Below are 21,987 nucleotides of genomic sequence, written 5' to 3'. Positions count from 1 at the left end.
CCTTTTCCGCGTTCAGCGCGGTTGCCTTTTCAGTGTCCTCTGTAAACATCCTCCCATCATCGTTAATTATGTGTGCAATATGCTCTGCTCTAGTTTTTTTTCTGTTGCTATATTTAAAGAATTTCTTTGGTTTATTTTTACTATCCTCTGCTATTTGTTTCTCAAAGTTGATTTTAGCCATTTTGATTTTGTATATACTTTTCTTATTTGCCTCCTTGTATTGCTCGAAAGCCGATACAGTACCCTCTGATTTATATTTCTTGAAGGCCATTTTTTTACCCCTAATACGTTTTTTTAACATTACGGTTTAGCCAGCCAGGTTTGGCTTTGTCTCTTCTAAATTTATTTACCATAAGAATCCACTGCGAAATGCATTTGTTTAATATGTTCCTAAAGCATTCCCATTTTTCCTCCGTGGTCAGTGTTCCTATGGTTTGGTCCCAGTTTACCCTTTCCATCATTGAGCACAATTTGGGAAAGTTTGCCCTTCTGAAGTTTAGGGTTATGTTCCCCTCTTGCCTTGGTATATTGTTATTTACGCTAAATGTGATCATCCTGTGATCGCTAGAGCCCAGGTTGTCCTGGACTCCTACCTCCGAGATTAGGTCTGGGTCATTAGTGATCAATAGATTCAGCACTGCATTTTCTCTAGTAGGAGAATCCACCAACTGAGACATTTAGTTGTCCTGTAAGGTTTCCTCTTCCCAGTCAATGTCGGGATAATTGAATTCCCATAATATGATGACTGATCCCAGTTTTGCCACTTTACCCAACAGTGATATAAATTCTAGCTCTACCTCCTCCCTTTGGTTGGGTGGCCTATAGCAAACCCCCACAATTACTTTTTCCTTTACTTCTTCCCTATGGAGTTCTACCCACACGGATTCCAACTCCATACTCATCCCTTCCATAATATCACTCCTCTCTATCACCCTTACATTATTCTTGACTTAGAGACATACCCCTCCCCCTCTTTTTCCTACCCTGTCCTTCCGGTACACCGAATACCCTTGGATATTGGCCAGCCAGTCATGTGAGGGGTCTAACCAAGTTTCTGTTATTCCCACAAGGTCTATGTCCTCCTCATGTACTAACATTTCCAACTCATCCATTTTATTAGCTAGGCTCCTGGCATTTGCATATACCCCTCTTAGTTTTGTGGAAGTTGATAGTGAATGGTGATTATTTTTATTCCTGTTTGGTCCCGCACAGTCCCCCCAATTGATGTTATGGATCTACTGTCACTGCTGACCCTAATACTGCCTTCTGTCCTTTGCTCCCTCCTGTAAGCTGCCTTAAATCCTTTTGTCTCTTTATGTAATCCCAGACAGACTTGAAGATGTTGAGATCATGGGTCTGTGGGGTGGCCACCTTATCATTTTCCCTAAAGATATTTCTTAAAGAGGAGTTCCAGACACCTGTCAAAAAACTAAAAGTCAGCAGCTACAAAAAGTGTAACGGCTGACTTTCAAAAAACAGCCACTCACCTGTCTCACGGTCCAGCTGTGCACTTAGCTCAGCCATCTTCATCCTCTGTCCTCCCTTGGCGGCACCAGCAGGGTGCCCACTGCGCATGCACGAGCCGCGCTGCACATTGGGAATTGTGGATTCAGTCTTTTGGGACCTGTCAGTGTCCCAGAAGCCTGCAGGAGGAGGGTGGAAGGAGAACTTTAGTTGCCAAGCGCTCAGAACGGAAGTTAGAAGAAGTTATCTGTCAATATCGGGTACCTGCTCCCCTCCCCCCTCCTCAAAAGTGCCAATTGTGCAAGAGGAGCAAGGGACAAGTCCTTGAAGGGCTGGACAGCGGTACAATAATTAGTGTCTGCAGGCATCAGTGAAGCATGGAAGTTCCTTAAAGGTTTGGGGCTTAATTTCTGCAAATGGAATTAGGATTTGGTCAGGATCAATGGTGTCCTCAGTGCTGAAAAATACAAGCAGATACTTACCCATCATGACATGCCATCAGGGAGGTGTGTTACTGGCCCCAAATGTATTCTGCAGCAGGACAATGACCCCAAATATACAGCCAATTTCATTAGGAGCGGTCTTAAGCATAAAGTAGAACAAGGAGTCCTGGAAGTGATGGTTTGGCTTCCACAGAGCCCTGATCACAACATCATCAAGCCTGTCTGGGATTGCATGAGGACGCAGAAGGATTTGAGGCAGCCTAAATCCACAGAAGATCAGTGGATGTAGACTGTGACGTTGTTACTGCATTGGACTACTCCAGTGCACAGTGCATTGTCATGTTCCGTCGTAGTTGCCACAGTAAAAGTGTGCCATTCAGCTGCCACTGGAGTGTTCACATGTTAAAAGTAAGTTCCTATAAAAAATATACAGTGTGTGCAGAAATTTAGGAAGCAAAAACATGAACAGGGTAAAGGAAAAACTGGTTCCTGTTTTATGTTCTCTAAATAACTAAGAATTCTGTTGTTGGATAATAGCTTTACTTTGTTTATGAAGAGGTGAAGTCGATGTTTAGCATGGTTTTCCAAGAGTAAATTCACATTTTCAGTAAGTCATGTTGAAAAAGCTGTCTGCATGGGGTGTTTTAATGGTGTTCATTGTAGGAGTGAAGTACCGTATTTTGAATTTTAAACTTTTTACTGATACTAATAATGTTACTGTCTCCAAATGGTAATGTCCCAAAGACTGCTGTAGAGAAACAGCAACAATTTGTACTCCTGCAATGTCACTTCAACCACATGACATTTCTTACACCTGTTAGCCTTCCTGCACCATCCTCTCTTTTTTTATAGAGCCTATTTCAACACACATGCACACCCACAAGAAAATGCATACATTTTATAAACAATAACGGAAGATTAGAAAATGCATTCATTCTCAACTCATCTCCTATCATACAAAATCATTTTCAGTAAACATAAAAGGCCTCTTTACAACAATGACCAAGGTTCAGATTGCAAATAAAAAAAGGGGCAAACATACTCGTTCTATGCAAATTAGAAAATTTTCAGAAAACTACAATAATTGCTATGATTATAATTAGGTTCATTGCCACTTTACAATCAATTATTCTACATTAATTGGGTTACACACTCGTATATATATATATATATATATCTATATATATATATATATAGATATATATATATAGATATATATATAGATATATATCTATATATATATTTTTTTCTCATTTGCATGCCAAACACTTAATACCTACATCTAATAATTAGGAAGTATAGGAAGTAAAATGGTAATATTTTCAATGAACTTACATTGTTACATAGTTAGTCAGATTGAAAAAAGACACAAGTCCATCTAGCTCAACCAATAAAAAACAAAGAAGAAAACACAACCATACAATCCCATATACACAATCCTATACCCACAGTTGATCAAGAGGAAGGTGTAAAAACCCCAGCAAAGCATGATCCAATTTGCTACAGCAGGGTAAAAAAATCCTTCCTGATCCCCCAAGAGGCAATCGGATATTCCCTGAATCAACTTTACCTATAAATATCAGTATCCGTTTTTTATTATGTACACCCAGGAAAGAATCCAGGCCTTTTTTAAAGCAATCTACTGAGCTGGCCAGAACCACCTCTGGAGGGAGTCTATTCCACATTTTCACAGCTCTTTTGTGGAAAAAACCTTTCTGTATTTGGAGACTAAATCTCATTTCCTCTAGACGTAAAGAGTGCCCCCTTGTCCTCTGTGATAATATACTATAATAACTTAACATCAAGTTCACTATATGGACCCCTTATGTATTTGTACTTTTTGATCATATCCCCCTTAATCTCCTCTTCTCAAGAAAGAATAGATTCAGTTCCTCTAATCTTTCCTCATAGCTGAGCTCCTCCATGCCTCTTTTCGGTTTGGTTGCCCTTCTCTCCAGTTCCCCTATATTCTTTTTGAGAACTGGTGCCCAAAACTGAACTGCATATTCCAGATGAGGTCTTACTAATGATTTGTACAGGGACAAAATTATATCTCTCTCTCTGGAGTCCATGCCTCTCCTAATACAGGAAAGGACTTTGCTTGCCTTGGAAACAGCAGCTTGGTATTGCATGCTATTATTAAACGTATGATTTACCAGAACACCCAGATCCTTCCCCGCTATGGATTCCCCCAGTTCTACTCCACCTAGTATGTATGATGCATGCATATTCTTAGCCCCCAAGTGCATAACTTTACATTTATCAACATTAAACCTCCTTTGCCACATAGTTTCCCAATGAAACAATGCAGTGAGGTCGGCTTCTAAGTTGGAGACATCCTGGAAGAAAGTTATTCCACTGCATAGCTTGGTGTCATGTGCAAAGACTGAAATAGTACTTTTAATCCCAGACCCTATATCATTTATAAAGATATTAAAAAGTAAGGGTCCCAACACTGAACCTTGGGGTACACCACTGATAACCTTAGACTATTAAGAGTGAGAATGATTAACCACTGCTCTCTGAATTCTATCTTTTAGCCAATTTTCTATCCATTTACAAACTGATCTTTCCAAGCCTGTAGACTTTACCTTACACATTAGCCGTGTGTGGGGAACGGTGTCAAACGCTTTTGCAAAATCCAAGTATACTACCTCCACAGCCACTCCTCTGTCCGATGTTTTATTTACCTCCACAAAAAAAGAAATCAGGTTTGTTTGACAACTTCTGTTTTTTATGAATCCATGCTGTCTGTTGCCTAAAATATTTATTTCCAGCAATAATTCATCTATGTGGTCTTTTATTATACTCTCCAGTATCTTACCGATTATAGAGGTTAAACTAACAGGTCTATAGTTGCTTGACAAAGACTTTGATCCTTTTTAAATATAGGCACCAGATTGGCCCTACGCCAATCCAGCGGTACTATTCCAGTCCTTAACGAGTCCCTTAATATTATAAACAAAGGCTTTGTTTCTAATAACAGAGCTCAATTCTTTTAGGCTGCGTGGGTGGATGCCATCTGATCCAGGCACTTTATCCACCCTTAATCTGTCTAAATATTTCTGGACCATATCACTTTTGAGCCATTGTGGATCATTTGGGGCTGTGTCAATACCATCCCCATTATGGTCATGAGCTCCCCCATGCTCCTTTGTATACACAGAGCTAAAGAAAGCATTTAATACATTTGCCTTCTCTTTGTCCCCAGTCATCAACTCCAGATTATTTTGTAAAGGGTCTACATGCTTAGACCTGACCTTTTTACTATTAATATATTTGAAGAATTGTCTTTTGCAATCTGTCTTTCATTTTGTTATATTCTTTGTAACAATTGTACAATGATAGTGTTCCTTCATTTTTACATTTTTTAAAAGCACTTTTATTATTTATAGCTTTTTATACCTTTGGCCATGAGCCACTTGGGTGGTATTTTTAGCCTTTTAAACGTATTGGAATATACTTTGCAGTGAGTTCACATACAGTTTTTTTGAAAAATTCTCATTTCTTTTCTGTGTTCATTGATGCCAATATTTCCTCCCAGTCTAAGTCTTGTAGCGCAGCCCTCATCCTTGTAAAATTTGCTTTCTTAAAGTTAAGTGTTTTTATATTTCCTGTATGCGTTTGTTGCTTACAACTAACATTAAATTAAATCATATTATGGTCACTGCTACCCATATGTTCGTTTATATGAATATTGGTAATAAGCACTATTTCTCGACAAAGCTCTGACAGAGTAAAATGCCATTAATATCCTGGTGTCTGAGGAATTGTATGAGATTTAAATAATCATAGTGAGATGCACTGAACATTTTATTATGTGTTACTTACTGCTGTTCGTCAATGTAAGGAATGTATTGCAGTATATTGAATAAAGAGTATCTTTTATTTAAATGTAAAAATGAGTCCATATATGCTTTAAAAGACTGGCAATTAAAAGAAAAGAGTTTAATGTATCCTTAAGAATACAGCATCTGGAATATCATTTAGATCCTGCTACTTTACTGATCATACAATGTGGTCTCAGTTCCATTAGTTTAATAAGTATGTAATATTCATATTATTATTATACAGGATTTATATAGCTCCAACAGTTTGCACATCGCTATACAATATAAAGGGAGACAATACAGCTAGATATTTAAATTTAGAAATTAATTGTAAAAAAAAAGCAATAGATGCCAGGGTTTAAGGTGCTGCCTGCTGTATCACTGATCGTATCTGTTTTATCTGTGCTAATATAATTTTCAATCGAATTAATGTGTTTTTACATTGAATTAATGCTTATATATTGTACAGAAAGAGCATTGGAACTCTGCAGCCGCAAATATCAGTGCCATGAAGGTTTTGCAGTAAAAGAGGCCTATGGAGGCATATCATTTTTTTTAAAACAGGATAAATGAAGATTAAAATGATTTTGAGCTTCAGTTTGTAACAGAACCCATTTGGTCTTGTTTCAGGCAAACAAATTACGAACAAAGACCTTGAGGAATACGCTTAACCCCACATGGAATGAAACGCTAACATATTATGGGATCACAGATGAAGATATGATTCGTAAGACTCTCAGGTAAGCCTGATACTAATACCATCCTCTTTAAATTGGAATATCAATTTTTCCTATTAAACTGCAACCAGAGTCTGTGTCTTTTTTCTGTAATTAATTTGTAAGTTGCAATTTTGTTTGTGGAAGCAGTATCTATGTACAACGTATGATAAATATTCCAAATCAAACTGAAGGGTTGAATATTGTAACTGTGAATACAACAGAAGCTTAAATGATATCTGGGTTTGGAGTAAAGACTTTGTATTCTGATGAATGGTTCCATGTGTAGCAAAATTTCTAGGCCTATGGCCTGATGTGGGTCTGCCATTAGTACCGGTAATCTCTCCAGCCCATGTGAGCTGCGACCCTGGGTGTGACAACTGAAGCGACAACTCCGGCATCTTTGTTTGTGGTTTTTTATTGGAATAAAGGGGATGGGAGAAGGGGATGAGTGGGATACTCCTTGAGGCTTTAACTAATTACAATTGGGACTTTACTTCTGGAATGGCGCTTCCGTGACGCCAGCCAGCGCCAGCCAACGCTCACTGACACTGAGAATACTCTGTAGAACTGAAGAAGGGCTGAATCCTTGACTTATAGTCCAGAAGATCCAAGACTGAGAACTGTAGAACTCCTGACACTGTTGTACTATGAAAGCCACTGAATACTTTCCCCCTCCTGGCACAGCTTGAGATAGTATATAGTAGAACTCTGTATAGCTGTCACTTTAACTGGCACGCTCTGTGAAATGCAGGGCCCAGACTGCAAGTGCCCCCTTTAAACTTGAACTCTTCAGGGTACACTGACTATGTACCCCCTCTGTAGCTTCAGGGTCCTCAACCTAGGTACCCCCTTTACAGCTAGCTGACACTGGATACCAGAACCTCTTCCGGAGTGGTCCACTCTAACTTCATGCAGACCCCAGGGGCAATCCTCAGTACTCATGACCTGTGTAGGCTTTCCTAGGACTGGACCCCTCTCTCTCCCTGCAGGCTCTCAGCACACCGGATCTCCTCAGCTCAACTTAGCACTCTCTAGACACTCAGGCAACACCCTGAGACATCCACCTTCCTCAGACAGGAGAAGAGACAGCCGCACTCTCCTTCCTGGGACTCTGCTCTCGCCAAAGACACCGTGCCATGCACTTCCCCCCAAACTTATACCAACTCCCAGAATCCTTTGCAGCCTAATCTGCCTTCCTGGGTAGTTACAAGCTGGGATGTGTCCCCTGATTGGGCTTCCCACATTGCCCTATGAGAAGCCTCTCACAGGAGCCAGTGGGGATACTTCTCCCCTCAGCAGGCACATCTGGAAGACCTGACACCCTATCTAAACAAATCACAGCCCTGCTGTTAGGCAGACAAGGCCCACTATACATTTACCTAGCACCTACCTGTAGGGTGCTACACATGTAATAGCTATCTATTCTGTAATGCCCTGTACAGCAGCAGTCCAACTAACAAAGGGAGAGGCAGCAAAGAAGAGCGGTCAGTTATGCTGACAAGAGGATAGAGTGGATTGAGCAGATGTTTGTTGCTGCTCTTTAAAGCACAACTTTGGGAAACAGAAAAATGATCCCATTAAGTGTGGATGTGCCCCCCACTGGAAAAGAAAATCTATTCACCTGATCCTCTGCTACTCCATGCTGCTAAACTGGTCCCAGCAGCATCCTCTGCTCCCTTGCATTGCCAAACTTGTTCTTATAGCAGCTTCTCACCCAGTTTAAGGTCCTGACATCTTCAAGACCAATTCAGGGACCATATCTCTGAATATCAGTCCACTATCTGAAAGTGGGAGTGGAGGATAAGGTAAGTTAAAGCTGAACTCCAGGAATTCAGCCACTTTGTAAAACGTGCAGGCACACTATTAGTTATGTCTAAGAAGGTGCATGACATCTTCATAAATTATTTATATTATTTATATCTGACATGTTTATGGCTCTGCCAGAGCATACACTGATGCACAGGGTTGTGAGAAAGGAGAGAGAGGCACACTGAGCAGCTATGCCTGCTCCTCTCTTCTAATGCCCATTCAGAGAAGCCTATATATTTTGTGAATGAGTTCACATAATACAAAGACTTCTGTGTGTGCCTTCACTTATTACAAAGGAGCTGAATTTCTGGAATTCAACTTTAAAATTCTTCTTCTCTCCCCTAGACTAAGTGAGCAGTTAATCTTTACAGTATGGGTGCAGCCCCACTGCAAGGAGTAATATTTAGGTTTCCTGAAGTTGGGCTTTAACAATTCAATCACAGACTAGGGGCAGGCAGTTGACCAGGTTGCACTGCCTAAATGCAGTAGAAAAAAATCAGGTTGTTCACCTGCACAGGAGGACTGGAAAACTTTGATCAAGATGGCAAAAGCAACCAACTGTCCTTTTCTTGGTGGGGACAGCTTTTTGTTGGCTTAAGAAAGACCAACACACAACGCTCCCTTTGCTCTTTGCTTTTAGTCACATAATATTTCATAGCTGCAAAGCAAGTCGATAAAGGAAGCTCCCCTGTACAAGGCACTGTGATTGCATGTCTAAACAGCGAGCAAATAGCTATAGAATGCTCTTTAGCTGTCACTGATGGAAGTCAGCTGTCACTGAATTTAGGAAGTTTCTCAACTCAGGGCCTCCAGCCAAACATATACTGTATATGTTGGACTGGCTCAGGGTACAGTGGCCCCCCAGCATAATCTTTTTCTGTTAGCTTTGGTCTCCTGTCTATGGGAGCAGTGTACTCCAGGAATGGATGGACAGAAATACAAATTTCAATGTTATGAATAGCTGTTTCAGCTCTAATGGGCACCAATAGGGATAGAAATGTAGGAATAGCCAATAATGGTTTTATAATATAATGTCATTGTCGGGACTTTTATCCATTTTATTGCTTCACTCTCTAATAAGCTGTGGACTTGTTAAGTATGAGTATATTCCAGTTCCAAGCTGGATAACTGTTCTTTCTTCTTATAGTAAACTGCATTATAAGAAAGAAAAATAAGTTATAAAATACTGTATATGATTTAAAGATAGATTTACTATCTTAATCTGTCTAGTCTTCATTTGTATCTTGTGACCTTGTTTCAAGCTCTCCTGATGATGACAGGCCTATAGCTGAATTATTAATTTACCTACAGGCTGTACTAACTGTGATATTGTGTACATGCTAGATGAACACATATCCTGCAAAATGGGAGAAATTGATTTTTTGTTCAAGATTTTATCAGATTTGCTGTTGCTTTCAAAATCATCAGTCATAACACTTACCTACTGTCACCTATAATGGGGGTTTATTGAACATGTTTAAGGCCAATTCTAGCTTCCTTTTTTAAAGAAAAGTTCAAACGTGTATAAAAAAGGAAAGTTATATAAAAGTTAACTTAATTTACAGCAGAATTAAACCCAAACGCCAACAGTTATTAAGCCTTTTTGCAGTTACAGGGATGAGATAAACAATTTAACACTGGCAGGGGTGACTTTAATCATCAGCTTTTATTTATGTAAAACCTTTATCCCACAAGGAAAAAATACTGTTTGCTGTAACTGATTATAAAGTATCAGCTGGAGTTCAATTTGCCAGTATATTTAAATCTGCTAGTACTTCTAACCCCCCTCCCAGGCTGACAAAGCTGTTTTCCAAATCTGCCCCCTCATTCATCCAGAGTGGTGTCTGTATAATACAGGAAGTGTGTTACTGGCCAGATCAACAGGGGAAAAGAGAGGAAAAAAAACAAAGAAAAGAAAACTATAACAGCCATTACATCTAATGATTGGTAAGCGCAAATATACCACATTTTTGGTTTGGGGGTTGACCCTCTTGCTGGCAGAGCTATTTTTGTTATTTTTTTTTTTTTTTTGTAAACATGTATAAAAAGTAATTTTAGGCCCAAAAATTAGTTTAAACCCACAAACATTATATACCTTATAAAAGCAGTAATTCTGGACATTTTGACTTTTTAATGTACACAATATTTGAAAAACAGTTTATCAAGTGCAAGTCACTCACATTTTCATAGTTAAAACTCGCCTATAGGACCATACTGGGGATATCCTGCAGATCATACCCTCTCAACGTTTATTTTTAATTTACGAGGATGTGTTTAGAGGTGTATTTAGAGGAGGGGCAGGGTAGGGGTTGGGTGGGGAAAGTGGTGGTGAGTAGCTCTTAAGACCTGGCTAGTAGCTCAGATTTTTTGTTCCCTATGTAAGATAATGTCTTTATGGCAGGTTCTTTTCAATAAGACAGAAAAGGTTCTTTTTAGACCCCTGATGTTTCCCCTGCTCTCCATTAGCTTTTTCTCTGGGCACAGTGGCCTAGGAAAGTAACATCTGAAGCAAGAAGTGTTGTTATGAGCATTGCTTCCAGGTTATTTGCAGCTAGGGGAGATCAGTCCTGCTTGTCTGCTGACCATCTTTTCACAAATTCCTGTATTCCCTGCATGCTTTCCAGCTTCTCCTCTGCTGTTTACTTTCAGTTTTAAGGAGTACAAATCCCACTGTACCTTGCTGCCTGACTCTGCCTCCTAAAACTTTTCCTCTCAGCACATGTAGTGCAGAAGGCCCGCTCTGTGAAATGTATGACAAAGCAGTCCCTACTCACAGGACATAGAATTCAAGGAAGTAAACACATGGGGACCTTCACAAAGTATGTTTACTTCAAGATCATTCAGAATAAAAGGAGTAGGATAGAAATAATGGAATCATAAGGTGGAATAGAATATATAATTTTACATTGTAACCATAAATATTCTTTAAGCTTTAGGGATGAGTTAGAAGACAAGGATATTAATTCATTTTCATTTATTTTCTGTGCCAAGGGCTAATAGAAACTGTACTAATATAGATGAGCATGTACGAATTCTGTATATCGGTAATAACTCTATTGGAGATTCCATGGTTTATTGATCATACAAGAGAGGTTAATGAAGGGGACTGTAACTACTTGTCACCTGTGGGTACTGAGAATGTTCCTAGAATTACCATGCAGAGATAATATAGGATCTTGAATTTAAAAATAATTTAAAGCGGAGTTCCGGGCACAGAAATTATTTTTCAATAAACATACCCCCGGGACAGTCAGGGCTAGTACATTCCACAATGGCTAGCCTCTGATCTGTCCCGGTTCGCACTTACCTTTTAGAAGAAATACTTACTTATAAAATTTCTTCCACAGCGTTTCCATCTCTCTTGTGGGCAGCTGAAGCCGGCGCGGTCCTCTTCGGCGTCTTCTTCCGCGTCTTCTTCTCCCAGAATGCGCCTGCACCGGCCCCTCTCGTCACTTCCGGTGCGGCGCCGCATTCCTCCACAGCTTCTGGGCATGCCCAGAAGCTGTTTAGCAGGGGAATGCGGCGTAGCCCGGAAGTGACGAGCGGGGCCAGTGCCGTCGCATTGATTCCTGGGAGTGATGACGTTCAGCTCCCAGGAATCAGTGCAAGCCAGGAAGTGACAGCGGAGCCGCAGCGCTGAGGGAGGAAGTGAAGACTAGGTGAATATATTCGATCTTCAATTACAAGGTGAGTTTTTTTAAAAAAAAACCTAACTATCCAATTCCTTTTCAGGTGAAGGGGAACAAGCGGACGGGCACAAAAAAAAATATTGATTTTGTGCCCGGAACTCCGCTTTAAAACACAGAGACATTCGGTTTAAATAAGTACAATTAAAGTATTTCTGTAGAGTTGAGAAATTTAAATGTTTAAAAAGGGAAAATGAGAATTAACACACACCTTCTGGGACAGGGTAAGTATAATTGACAATCCTTTCATATTTTTAAGAGATACCAAGAAGGAGCATGTGATTCATGTGAACAGGTTGCTGGTGGCCTTTTAGAACTTTTATCTGTAGATTGTGAATTGACTGCATGACTGCATAAGTAAAGTTTATTTTTTTTGTAGGAGTATGTGGGGGATCATCTCATCTCTGTCCTTGTGATTTCTTTTTTAAAGGTTTATTAAGTGTACAAATAACAGCTGTGGCAAATAGGGGGTTGATTTACTAAAGCTAGAGAATGCAAAATCTGGTGCAGCTGTGCATGGTAGCCAATCAGCTTCTAACTTTGACTTTAAGCTTTGACAAATAAAATACAGAGCTGCACCAGATTTTGCACTCTCCAGTATTAGTAAATCATCCTCAGAGAGCAAAGAATATTAATTCCAAAGGATATCACAGTGTATAATAGTACCTCATACAAGTAGGAAATACATACTGTAGCACAAGATGACTCCCGGGTCCACAAACTTAGTTATATAATAAGGTCAGTAAAGTCTTCCAAACAAGAGAAGGAAGGGCGGGGGGGGGGGCAATGCAGATATATGGAAATATCAAATAAATCCCATAAAGACTAGATAATGATTTAGGAGGAAGAGGGAAAAGCAGGGTAGAAGAAAAGTGGAAAGGGATGGAGGGAAGAGGGGTAGGGCACAAAGTCCTAGTTCCCCATATGAGACCCAGTAAAACCAAACTCAGTTCAGTAGCAGTAATATACCAAATTGCACTCATTTACAATGTCAGATCTCTCGCCAACAGCCATGTTGCCCAGGTTTTTATGAATTTTTTGGCACAGTTACATCCCAGGTAGGTGAGTTTATAAAATGGTAATACCACATTAATCATGGATCTCCAATGCTGTAGAATAGGAGAGTCAAATAGTTTCCATTTGGAAAGAATAGTCTTTCTGGCATAGTAAGCTGTGTATAGGAGGAATAGCTCTTAATGATAAGTTGTATCAACCGTGTTGCATGCACCAATAGCAGTATTAGAGGAATTACAACACTAATCACCGAACAAATATCTTCCAACACCCCCCACCAAAATTCTTGTATAAATGAGCAGGACCACACCTTATGGATAAATGTACCAGGTTCAGTATGGCATTTAGGACAACTGGCATCTACAGTTGTATTAATGGTACAGAGATGCTGTGATGAGCAATATACCCTGTGTGGAAATGTTAGCTGCACTTATCTATCTTTTCCCTATATCATAAGTGGAAAGTATTGTTGAATATCCTCCTCTCAATCACCATTTGTCAGTGTGGGGATGTCCTGTTGCCATGTCTGAAAAAGTTAGGTGATCTTCGAGGTATAGATGTTGGACAGGCAAAGGCATAGAGAAGAGAAGTATAAGATGTAGTATAAGATAAGAAGTTAAAGTCAAAAATTCCAAATTCTACCCAGCAGAATGTATCATAAAGCATATTTTTGTTTAAGCTTTGCTCTTTTCTGTAAGCGTACCTATTCTTAACAAACAATAAAGTAGAATAAAAACCTTTGCTTACCTCGTAGCTGCTTGTACTATAAAGTAATTAATTCTCAAAGATTACAACAACTACTCTGATGTCAGGTTTCAGTGGGTTTCTAAAAGCTTAAAAACACCCACTTGTTGTTTACAATAAAACTCTGCCCAGCTGCCAAGATCTGCTTAAAAAACAAATAAGCCAAGATGTCAGTGCCTCTGCTGTAAACCTTGAAAAATAATTTCTGCACAATGTAATAGATACAGAAGGGAAATGACATTAGTTGCCTCCTGATGGTGTAGATTAATAACATGCAACAGCAGTGGCGGCTGGTGTATTGGGGGTGCAGGGGCGCCGCCCCCCTATCCATGCATCCGGCCCCCTAATCTACATGCAGGGGTGCCAGATGCATGGAATTCAATGGGGCTTTTTTTTTTTTTTAGCCATGTGATTAGAGCCAGAGGCTCTAATAGGCTAAAAAAAAGTTTTGTGACAATAGCGAATATAAATTCGCTATTGTCAAATGGATCCTCCTCCTGGCCAATGAAGAAGTGGGTCATGAGACCCGTTTACCGATTGGCCAAAATTTGAAGCTATGCCATTGGGCATGGAGGAGGAGGGAGGAGACGCTGAAGACCGAGAAGGGAAGAAGCCAAAGTTGCCGCGGCCACACTTGTCCAGATGTTGCGTCCAGGCAGGGTGAGTGAGCCGGGGGGTCCTGCTGTGGTCCGGGGGGGTGTATGGCGCACGGCCTAGTGTGGTCCGGTGGGGGGGTGTATGTATGTTGCGGCCCATCTTCCACCCCCCCCCGGCCCATGGAGCACCAGCCGCCACTGTGCAACAGTATGGGTACCTATGAGTAATTTTATAGAGCATTTAGCAAGTTCACCATAGTGAAGGCAAGTTTTGCTTTCCCATTTGTCCCTTGTGTTAAGTCATGTTACATTCAGTAAATAATGCTCCACCAATACTGAATGACTATACATGATAGGTCTCTTAGTGTTGCTCTGAATTACTGACACTCTCTATATAGCAGGGTTTATCAACCAGGGTTCCTCCAGTGGTTGCCAGGGGTTCCTTGAACAATGAGCAATTTCTGCCTCTCAGGTTCCCACTGACACCATTGATTTTTTCGCTATCTGTAAGGGAGGTAATTATTCCCAATGACCACAAGTGTAAGGAGCATTTATCCCACTGACCATCACATTAATTTATCATGAGTTGTAAATATTGTACCTTTTGCACAATTTCCTTGAGAGCAGAAAGTTGTTCCAAGGGTTTCGTCATGTTAAAAAGGTTAAGAAAGGCTGCTGTATAGGGTTGTCTCTGACATTCTCTGTATGGGACACTCTTTCTATATGGCTGGGGTCATCTTCCCATGATGCTGAGCTGTGTATCATGGTATGTATATCATAAATGTAAATTTTTAAATAATTAGGTTCACATGTGTGTATTTTAATGTTTAGCTGTATACCTGGGCTTCTGTTCTATGCAGGCTAAGCAAGTTGGTGTTAAAAGTTATGTATCTAAGAGACCACAAAGAGGTCCTTATGTTTATCTCCTGAAAATCATTGCACAGATTTCAAACATTGCAAATTCATGAAAGTCATTCATTTTTTATTCCACTTAGCATTTGATACCTCATGAAAAATTGAGCTTTTTTTATCACAATAGCTATCAATCATTCATGAACTTGTGGTCTAGACTTTCTATTAGTCTTGTCATGAGTGTTGAGACTTTGGTTCAAGTACAATATTTCTGGGAACTAAGTTACATATCATATGTTTGTCTATTTTCTAATCCTTCTACAAGATGTAACTCATTACGGTGTCAGACCTTGTGCAGTATTAGTGTCCTCGCTAGCAATGAATGGGTCAGCACAGGTGGCAGTCAATTTAGGGAAGATTAATCTGATCCATATTTTTGTTGATTCACTCTCTCCTTCTTCTACCTTTCTCATTAATATCACACTCCTCGCTGACACTGCCAGTAAAACCTTCTGTCGTTTTATATGGTGTTGAAAAATTGATGTGTAAATATTTTCTGTAAAGATTGAAAAACCATGGTGCTATTTTTTAACCTGCATTGTAAAGCCCCCCAGTGTATAAAATAAAACAGGATAAGCATTCTAAAATACTGTTTCCAGTGCTGTGTTATTTAAAGAACACCTACGCTAAAAACCACACTCAGGTGAATACTGTGAACTAAAGGGTCAGTCCTTCCAAAACGAACCCAGAATTAACAATCCTCACACATGGGGGCTCCATTTTGTGTTCACACAGCAGCCATTATGGGAACTTTTTTTTTTTTTTGGAGACCTTACAGTCCACTGTAGTTAGTTCCTGTCTGTTCGGAGGCTGAACCAAACCAAACATAAATGGAAGTGTGCAAAGAACAGACTTGATTATTGCTTAAAGATCCCAGAAATCTGAAGGTCTCCAAAGTCGACACAGTACTGTTGAGTGTAATCAGGGGGCAGTGTCTAGAGGTTTCTCCTGAAAATCCACTGTTATCTCCATGTTTTTTTGAGTATGTTGAGTTCTAGGTTGTTACAACTGCACCACAGGGCCAGGACTTTACGCCACTCATCGCCATTCCTGATAAGACCAATGACAATTATGTCATCTTCATATTTTAGCACCTTAACAGATTCGATTCTTGAGGTGCAGTCATTGGTGTATAGGAAAAGGTTTAGGTGGAGAATGCACATCTTTGAGGAGTTCTGTCTGGATGCTTTATATTATTGTCTTCAGCCTCACCTGCTGCTTCCTGTCTATCAGGAAGTCGGTAATCCACTGATAGGTAAAGGCAGGCTCAGTTAGCTGGGTGCGTCTGGTGCTGAAGATTTCTGGAGTGATAGTGTTGAATACCTAATTATTAAAACCACCCCATTTAGCTAAAGTGTGGCTCTACCTGATCATCCTGAATCTTCCCCCACCCACTATAATTACCTCATTAACTGTCTGCTTAGTAAGCAGTAAACATCTCTCAAGTTTGTCAGTTTCCTTTAGTGTTGAATTTTGCACCTCCAAATTTCTAGTGTAAGATTTACACACATCTGCTCACATCTGCATCACACCCTAAAACTTTTTCTCCACTCATGCTTGTATGTGACTTATACTGTGACTCTTGCAACTAAAATTGTGGCAAGTGAACCAAATCAGATTTGTACATTAAGCATTAAAATAAGAGGATTTTTAAAGTGGAACTACTTGAAATAAAAATATGTTCTTTAGCAAGGAACATGCATTCCACATTAATAATTATGCTACCAAAATTAGTGTGTGCTGTAAATTGCCTCCAGTATTACTCCTGTATCATCTTGCTGGAGGCTGTCATTTTGCTGAAGCCCAGAGCACCTCAAGCAGCAGTAATCTTTACGTATAGGAAAAATAACCGCGCTACGTAATTGGAAATAAGAAAATAAAGCAGCAGCTTCAAGTGTGACAACACCAAAAAATAAAATAAAAATAAAACAAGCTGCGCTAAAGCAGTGAAACAGTGCTGTAACCACACGTGTATAACAAAACCATGTAATTAAAGATATTCCTAAAAGTCCATATAGTCTCTATTCAAATATATTCATCAATGATATTGACAGGATTCTCCAAGTGTAGTAAGATCTCCACTGGTAGTACAGACTGCTTACCAGAATGTAGTAAATAATAAGCCAATTTAGGGGATTTCACACCCAAGGCCACCTAAAGATATCGCTCTTGTGGGTCAATTACTCCACTGTGTTCCAAAAGTCCTGGATCGTACAGTAGCCTCAACCGACATCAGACCATGAACATAGGAAAAAAGATATGGAATCCCATAGCGTAATACTGATAAATATTGCATAGAAATGTAGGAGGAAAGCTATGAAGTGTGCAGAGTGTATAATGTGAAATTAAATCACAAAATAACTGTAAGGGATCCAGAGAATGGCAGATATCCAATAAAAACAAGATTCACAGAAGTAACCACCATCAAGTGTGCAAACTGCTTACCAGATAGAGAATATAAGATCGTCAAAATATATTATTGGATGATTCAAGCTCTATATTCCACTCAAAAGATAGTGACCACCACCAATAGTACGAACTGCTTACCAGAGGTAAAACATTAATTGCAGAGTGAAGGAATTAAGAGGCAATCCAGAAGTAGACCAGACTCCACCAATTGAGGACCGTGACCACCACCCGAAGCTACAAACTGCTTACCAGATATTGGTTGTATGTAACGCCAAAATAGATTCACCAAGGGTCTCATGTGCTCCAGAAATCCCGTAATGAAAGGCTCAATGGACCTCCAATGGTAATGGGTTCAGATCACACAGCATGGGCATCAATCACCTCCTGTCTTCTATGAAGTAATCTTTAGCTTGCCAGCAGATTGGCCACTAGTGCTCTGATTTTTGTCACAATGCCAAACATGGAGAACAACTGAGCATGTGCAGAGAAGGGTGAGACATTACTGGATTTTAAACAGTATAGGCACTTATTTTTAATGTTTTACATAGCTATACCCCCTAAATGAATGTTTTACATAGCTATACCTGTAAAAGGGGCCTGAAGTGATCTAGAAAGACTAATTTTCTCACCGAATTCCACTTTAAGAGGATATTTTAGAAAATATATGAGGGGTTTTTGTAATGTCCTACTTTAGAGTAGTTGAGGAAGCAGTTTATGAATGAAGAATAAAATGGTTCTAAAGCCTGGACATATTTTACTTTTATGTATTCCCTGCATTATACTTACCCTACCAACTCTCCCTGCTCTCGCAGGCTTTACTGAGGTAGAAGGAGCCACTGGTTCCTGCTGCTGTCAGTCATATCCAGACAAGGAGAAGTGGGGGCAGGGCTGAGCTGCTCTGTCTTTGTCTATGGACGCAGGCAACATGGCTCAGGACTGAGCCCGCCGGCGTGCCACAATAGGAAGCGTCTTCCTGTGGTGGCACACCAAGAAGAGAAGGAGCCAAGAGCGCTAGCGGAAGACCGGAGAAGCAGATGATCAGGGCCATTCTGTGCCATTCTTTCACGGGTTGGTAAGCATAACATGTTTATTATTAAGAAAAACATTTTACAATCACTTTACCTCTTATAGTAAATCTGTTTTTTACTGCTTCTGTTTAGCATTGTCTTGATTTATGATAAAATTTATGCATTTTGTCCCTCACTATGTGTTGTAGGTGTTTTTTTATTTATTTATTTATTTATTTATTTTCATGCACTACAGTGCATTGAGAGCCCTTTAAATTTAATGTTAAAACAACACAGATCAATGCATAAAAAAAATGCGCTTCGATGTGTGTGGGTTATTGCACCGCAATAGTGTGAATGAGCCCTTACTGGACTTTGCATTGGCCTAACATTCCCCTTCAATTAAAAATGTGTTTATGAAATAAATAAAGTAAAATGATGTTTAACCCTGGCTCATGCTGACTACATCAGGTGATTTAGCATATGACACCTAACTTTTTGTGACATGTACTGTTTCACCTTTGCGTGGGAGTTCTTTTGTTTTTATAGCAATGCACTTTAGCTGATACCCCTGGTGTGAAATTCTGGCAATCTCCTGCCAGCACTACATGACAGGATCACCCTGGGATTTCCCACTGTGCCTGTCAAGCTCACCTCTTGCATTCCTCTCATGACTGGTAGAACATTCCTGTCAGATTATGAGCTTTGCTTCTTTTCACTGAGTATGTGAGAAATATTCTTTATTACTTTTATTTTTGTAATTTCTACTAAACTTCACAACTGGAACTTTCTGAAAATTAACTGTGTTGTCCACAGCAAATACATATTTATTTGAATGTTTTATCAAGGGTAAATAACTGACTAATTGCTACAGGTCGCATGTCTTTTCTTTTTTGTTAGGTTCCCTGTGGGTTTCTCATTTTTTATATCGAAAAAATGAGCCTTGTCTATCACTGGCACTTGTACTAAACTTTGCGAAATGTAGACATTACAGGAATTGGATACTTGATGAATACAATGGGGTTAATTTACTAATACTGGAAAGTGCAAAATCTGGTGCAGCTTCTAGGTTTTTCTTCTTTTTTTTGTCAAAGCTTAATTGAACAAGCTGAAGCTAGAAGCTGATTGACTACTATGCAGAGCTGCACCAGATTTTGCACTCTCCAGTTTTAGTAAATCAACCCCAATATCTCTTTTTCATAAAATGTTTTTTTATGGCAGGAAAAAAAAACATGGTAGTGTGTTATGCAATGCTGCTCTCGTGACAGGCAATGCATTTGCACATGCAATTTCACCACACAGTGACACTGTTTAATTAAAGGATTTGAGAATCTTCACTCAAAAAAGTAAATGTTCATATCAAGTGGAAAGCAAATTACTGTTTATTTTATCTGCACATGCTTTGATAAATATAGTGTCACTTTTTTTTTAATGAAGATTCCTAATGTCTTTATTAAATTCGCCTTACTGTGTACATATTGTATGTGTTCTAGCAAACTAGGATGCAAAATTACAACCCCCATATAGTGGAAAACCTTTCAAATTCGAGGTAGTAGCAGACACCTTGTACTGTTATTCTTAAAGTGTTACTAAACCTAGGACCCTGCATTCACTATATCTGGTCTCACACAGTACACAGAACATGAAAAATGCAATCATTTTAATAAATATAAACTGCTAAATACCTTTTCTCATCAGCAGTATATAGCAGTCTTGTGACTTCTAGCAGTGTCTGGCTAAGCACTTATTAAAGCTTGTAGGAGGAGTTTTCATTCTCCCCTGATTGTCCTATGAAGATGCAGGACCCCCTGACCCTCTGTCTGGACAGTGCTGATTGGACCTGTGCAGATCACATTAGCATATATCTGTTGAAGGGGACTGTCATACAACATCCATGCATACATTCTCAGGCATGCAATGAGACATATCCTTACTCTATCCGGACTGACAGCTATCATATCGGTGGCATTTATCCTACATACTGCTGACTTTACTGGACATTTTTGCATCTATAGGGGGTGTGAGAGTACAAAGGGAGGGAAGTTGTGGGCCAAGTTGGGTTGGTAGAGGTGAGGGAGTTGAAGAGGAAGCAGGGAAGGACACCAGGGTATGGGATCTAGCTAGATGTTACATGTCCATTATATAGTGTTGAAAACAAACATTTTTTGTCATAGCTTCTTGTAGATGTCATATCCTTTTGAGTGTGTTTTGTATCAAAAACACACTAAAATGCAACTGCATAGCATACATTTTTAACGTGTTTTGACATGTGTTCTATTCATTTCAATGTGGAACTTTGTTTTTGGTGAGGTTTTGAAAAGCACACCAAGAATGCAGTAAGCAGGGACTTTTAGAAATGCAACTGACTGGTATGAAGAGTTCCATGGGATTTTAAGGGATTCAATTTTTAATGCTTTTTATTCAGATTTTTTAACTGAAAAACTGATCAAAAGCTGATTAGTGTGAAAGACTGCTAAAATGTACATTTATGTCTAAAATGTTAAAGTGAGAAATTTTCTTGTAAGCTGGCTTGTGTCACCAAAAAAAATTACATACTGAAAATGTTTTCTGTTGGAAAAAAATGTTCCTAACCTTAAATTTACCTTAGATCTACACACATGAAATGAGTTTGAGCTGTGAAAGTAATTTAAATAAGGACGATATTATAAATAGATACAACTAATTAGTTAAAAAATCATTATGTTGGTCAAAGCTATGCTGCTCCAGTTATCTCTGTAAAAGAAGCAAGGTTCAAACATGGGGTTACAGATAAATGGTTAAAAATAGATAATCCAGGTAGTAAAGTTGGTAAATGTCAGAAATACATTAAGGTCTCGTTCACACCATGGTGCAGAGACGTCAGTTTTTCTGCACACGTTCTGCAAGGACACAAAAACAATTGTTCTCTATGTGCCCTGTTCACACCACAATGTGCAGATTTTTCTGCACTGACATGACATCAAAATTGATGTGAATAGGGCATATAACTGACGCAAATTAAAACTGATGTCTACATGCACAAAAAATCACTGAAACGCGCATGAAAACTGATGTGAACTGATGTGAAACTGATGTCTGTGCAAATGAACTCTGCTTTGCCCATCAGTTTTCATGCAGGTATGGTGTGAACAAGCCCTTAAGCTTTCATGGTATTTAGACAATATAAGTTCCAGATTTCTCTAGTGAGATCTTTAGCACTTGTATGAAAGGGAAGGTCAAAGATGAGGCATTATATAACTTATTTTCTAGATCAGCCTTTTTCAACCTGGGTGCCCAGGCACACTGGTGTGCCTTGAGGTTTCTTCAGGGGTGCCTTGGCAAAATGCCTAAAAATTGATCAAAAATTGTTTACAA

At 39.4% G+C, this 21,987-nt stretch overlaps 1 protein-coding gene across 1 annotated transcript in view; it reads left to right on the top strand.

Moving 5' to 3' along the window:
• The window catches only part of DOC2B (double C2 domain beta), an 824,733-nt gene that overhangs the window by 446,465 nt on the left and 356,281 nt on the right, over nt 1–21,987 (top strand). The window contains exon 5 of the mRNA XM_082245573.1: nt 6,368–6,477. Within this exon, the coding sequence (XP_082101699.1) occupies nt 6,368–6,477 (110 nt within the window). The remainder of the gene's footprint in view (nt 1–6,367; nt 6,478–21,987) is intronic.

Source organism: Pelophylax lessonae (genome assembly GCF_965119305.1).
Source record: "Pelophylax lessonae genome assembly, chromosome: 2".
NCBI lineage: Eukaryota > Metazoa > Chordata > Amphibia > Anura > Ranidae > Pelophylax > Pelophylax lessonae.
The sequence above is the reverse complement of the archived record's forward strand: the minus strand, read 5'-3'. Positions and strand labels throughout refer to the sequence as shown.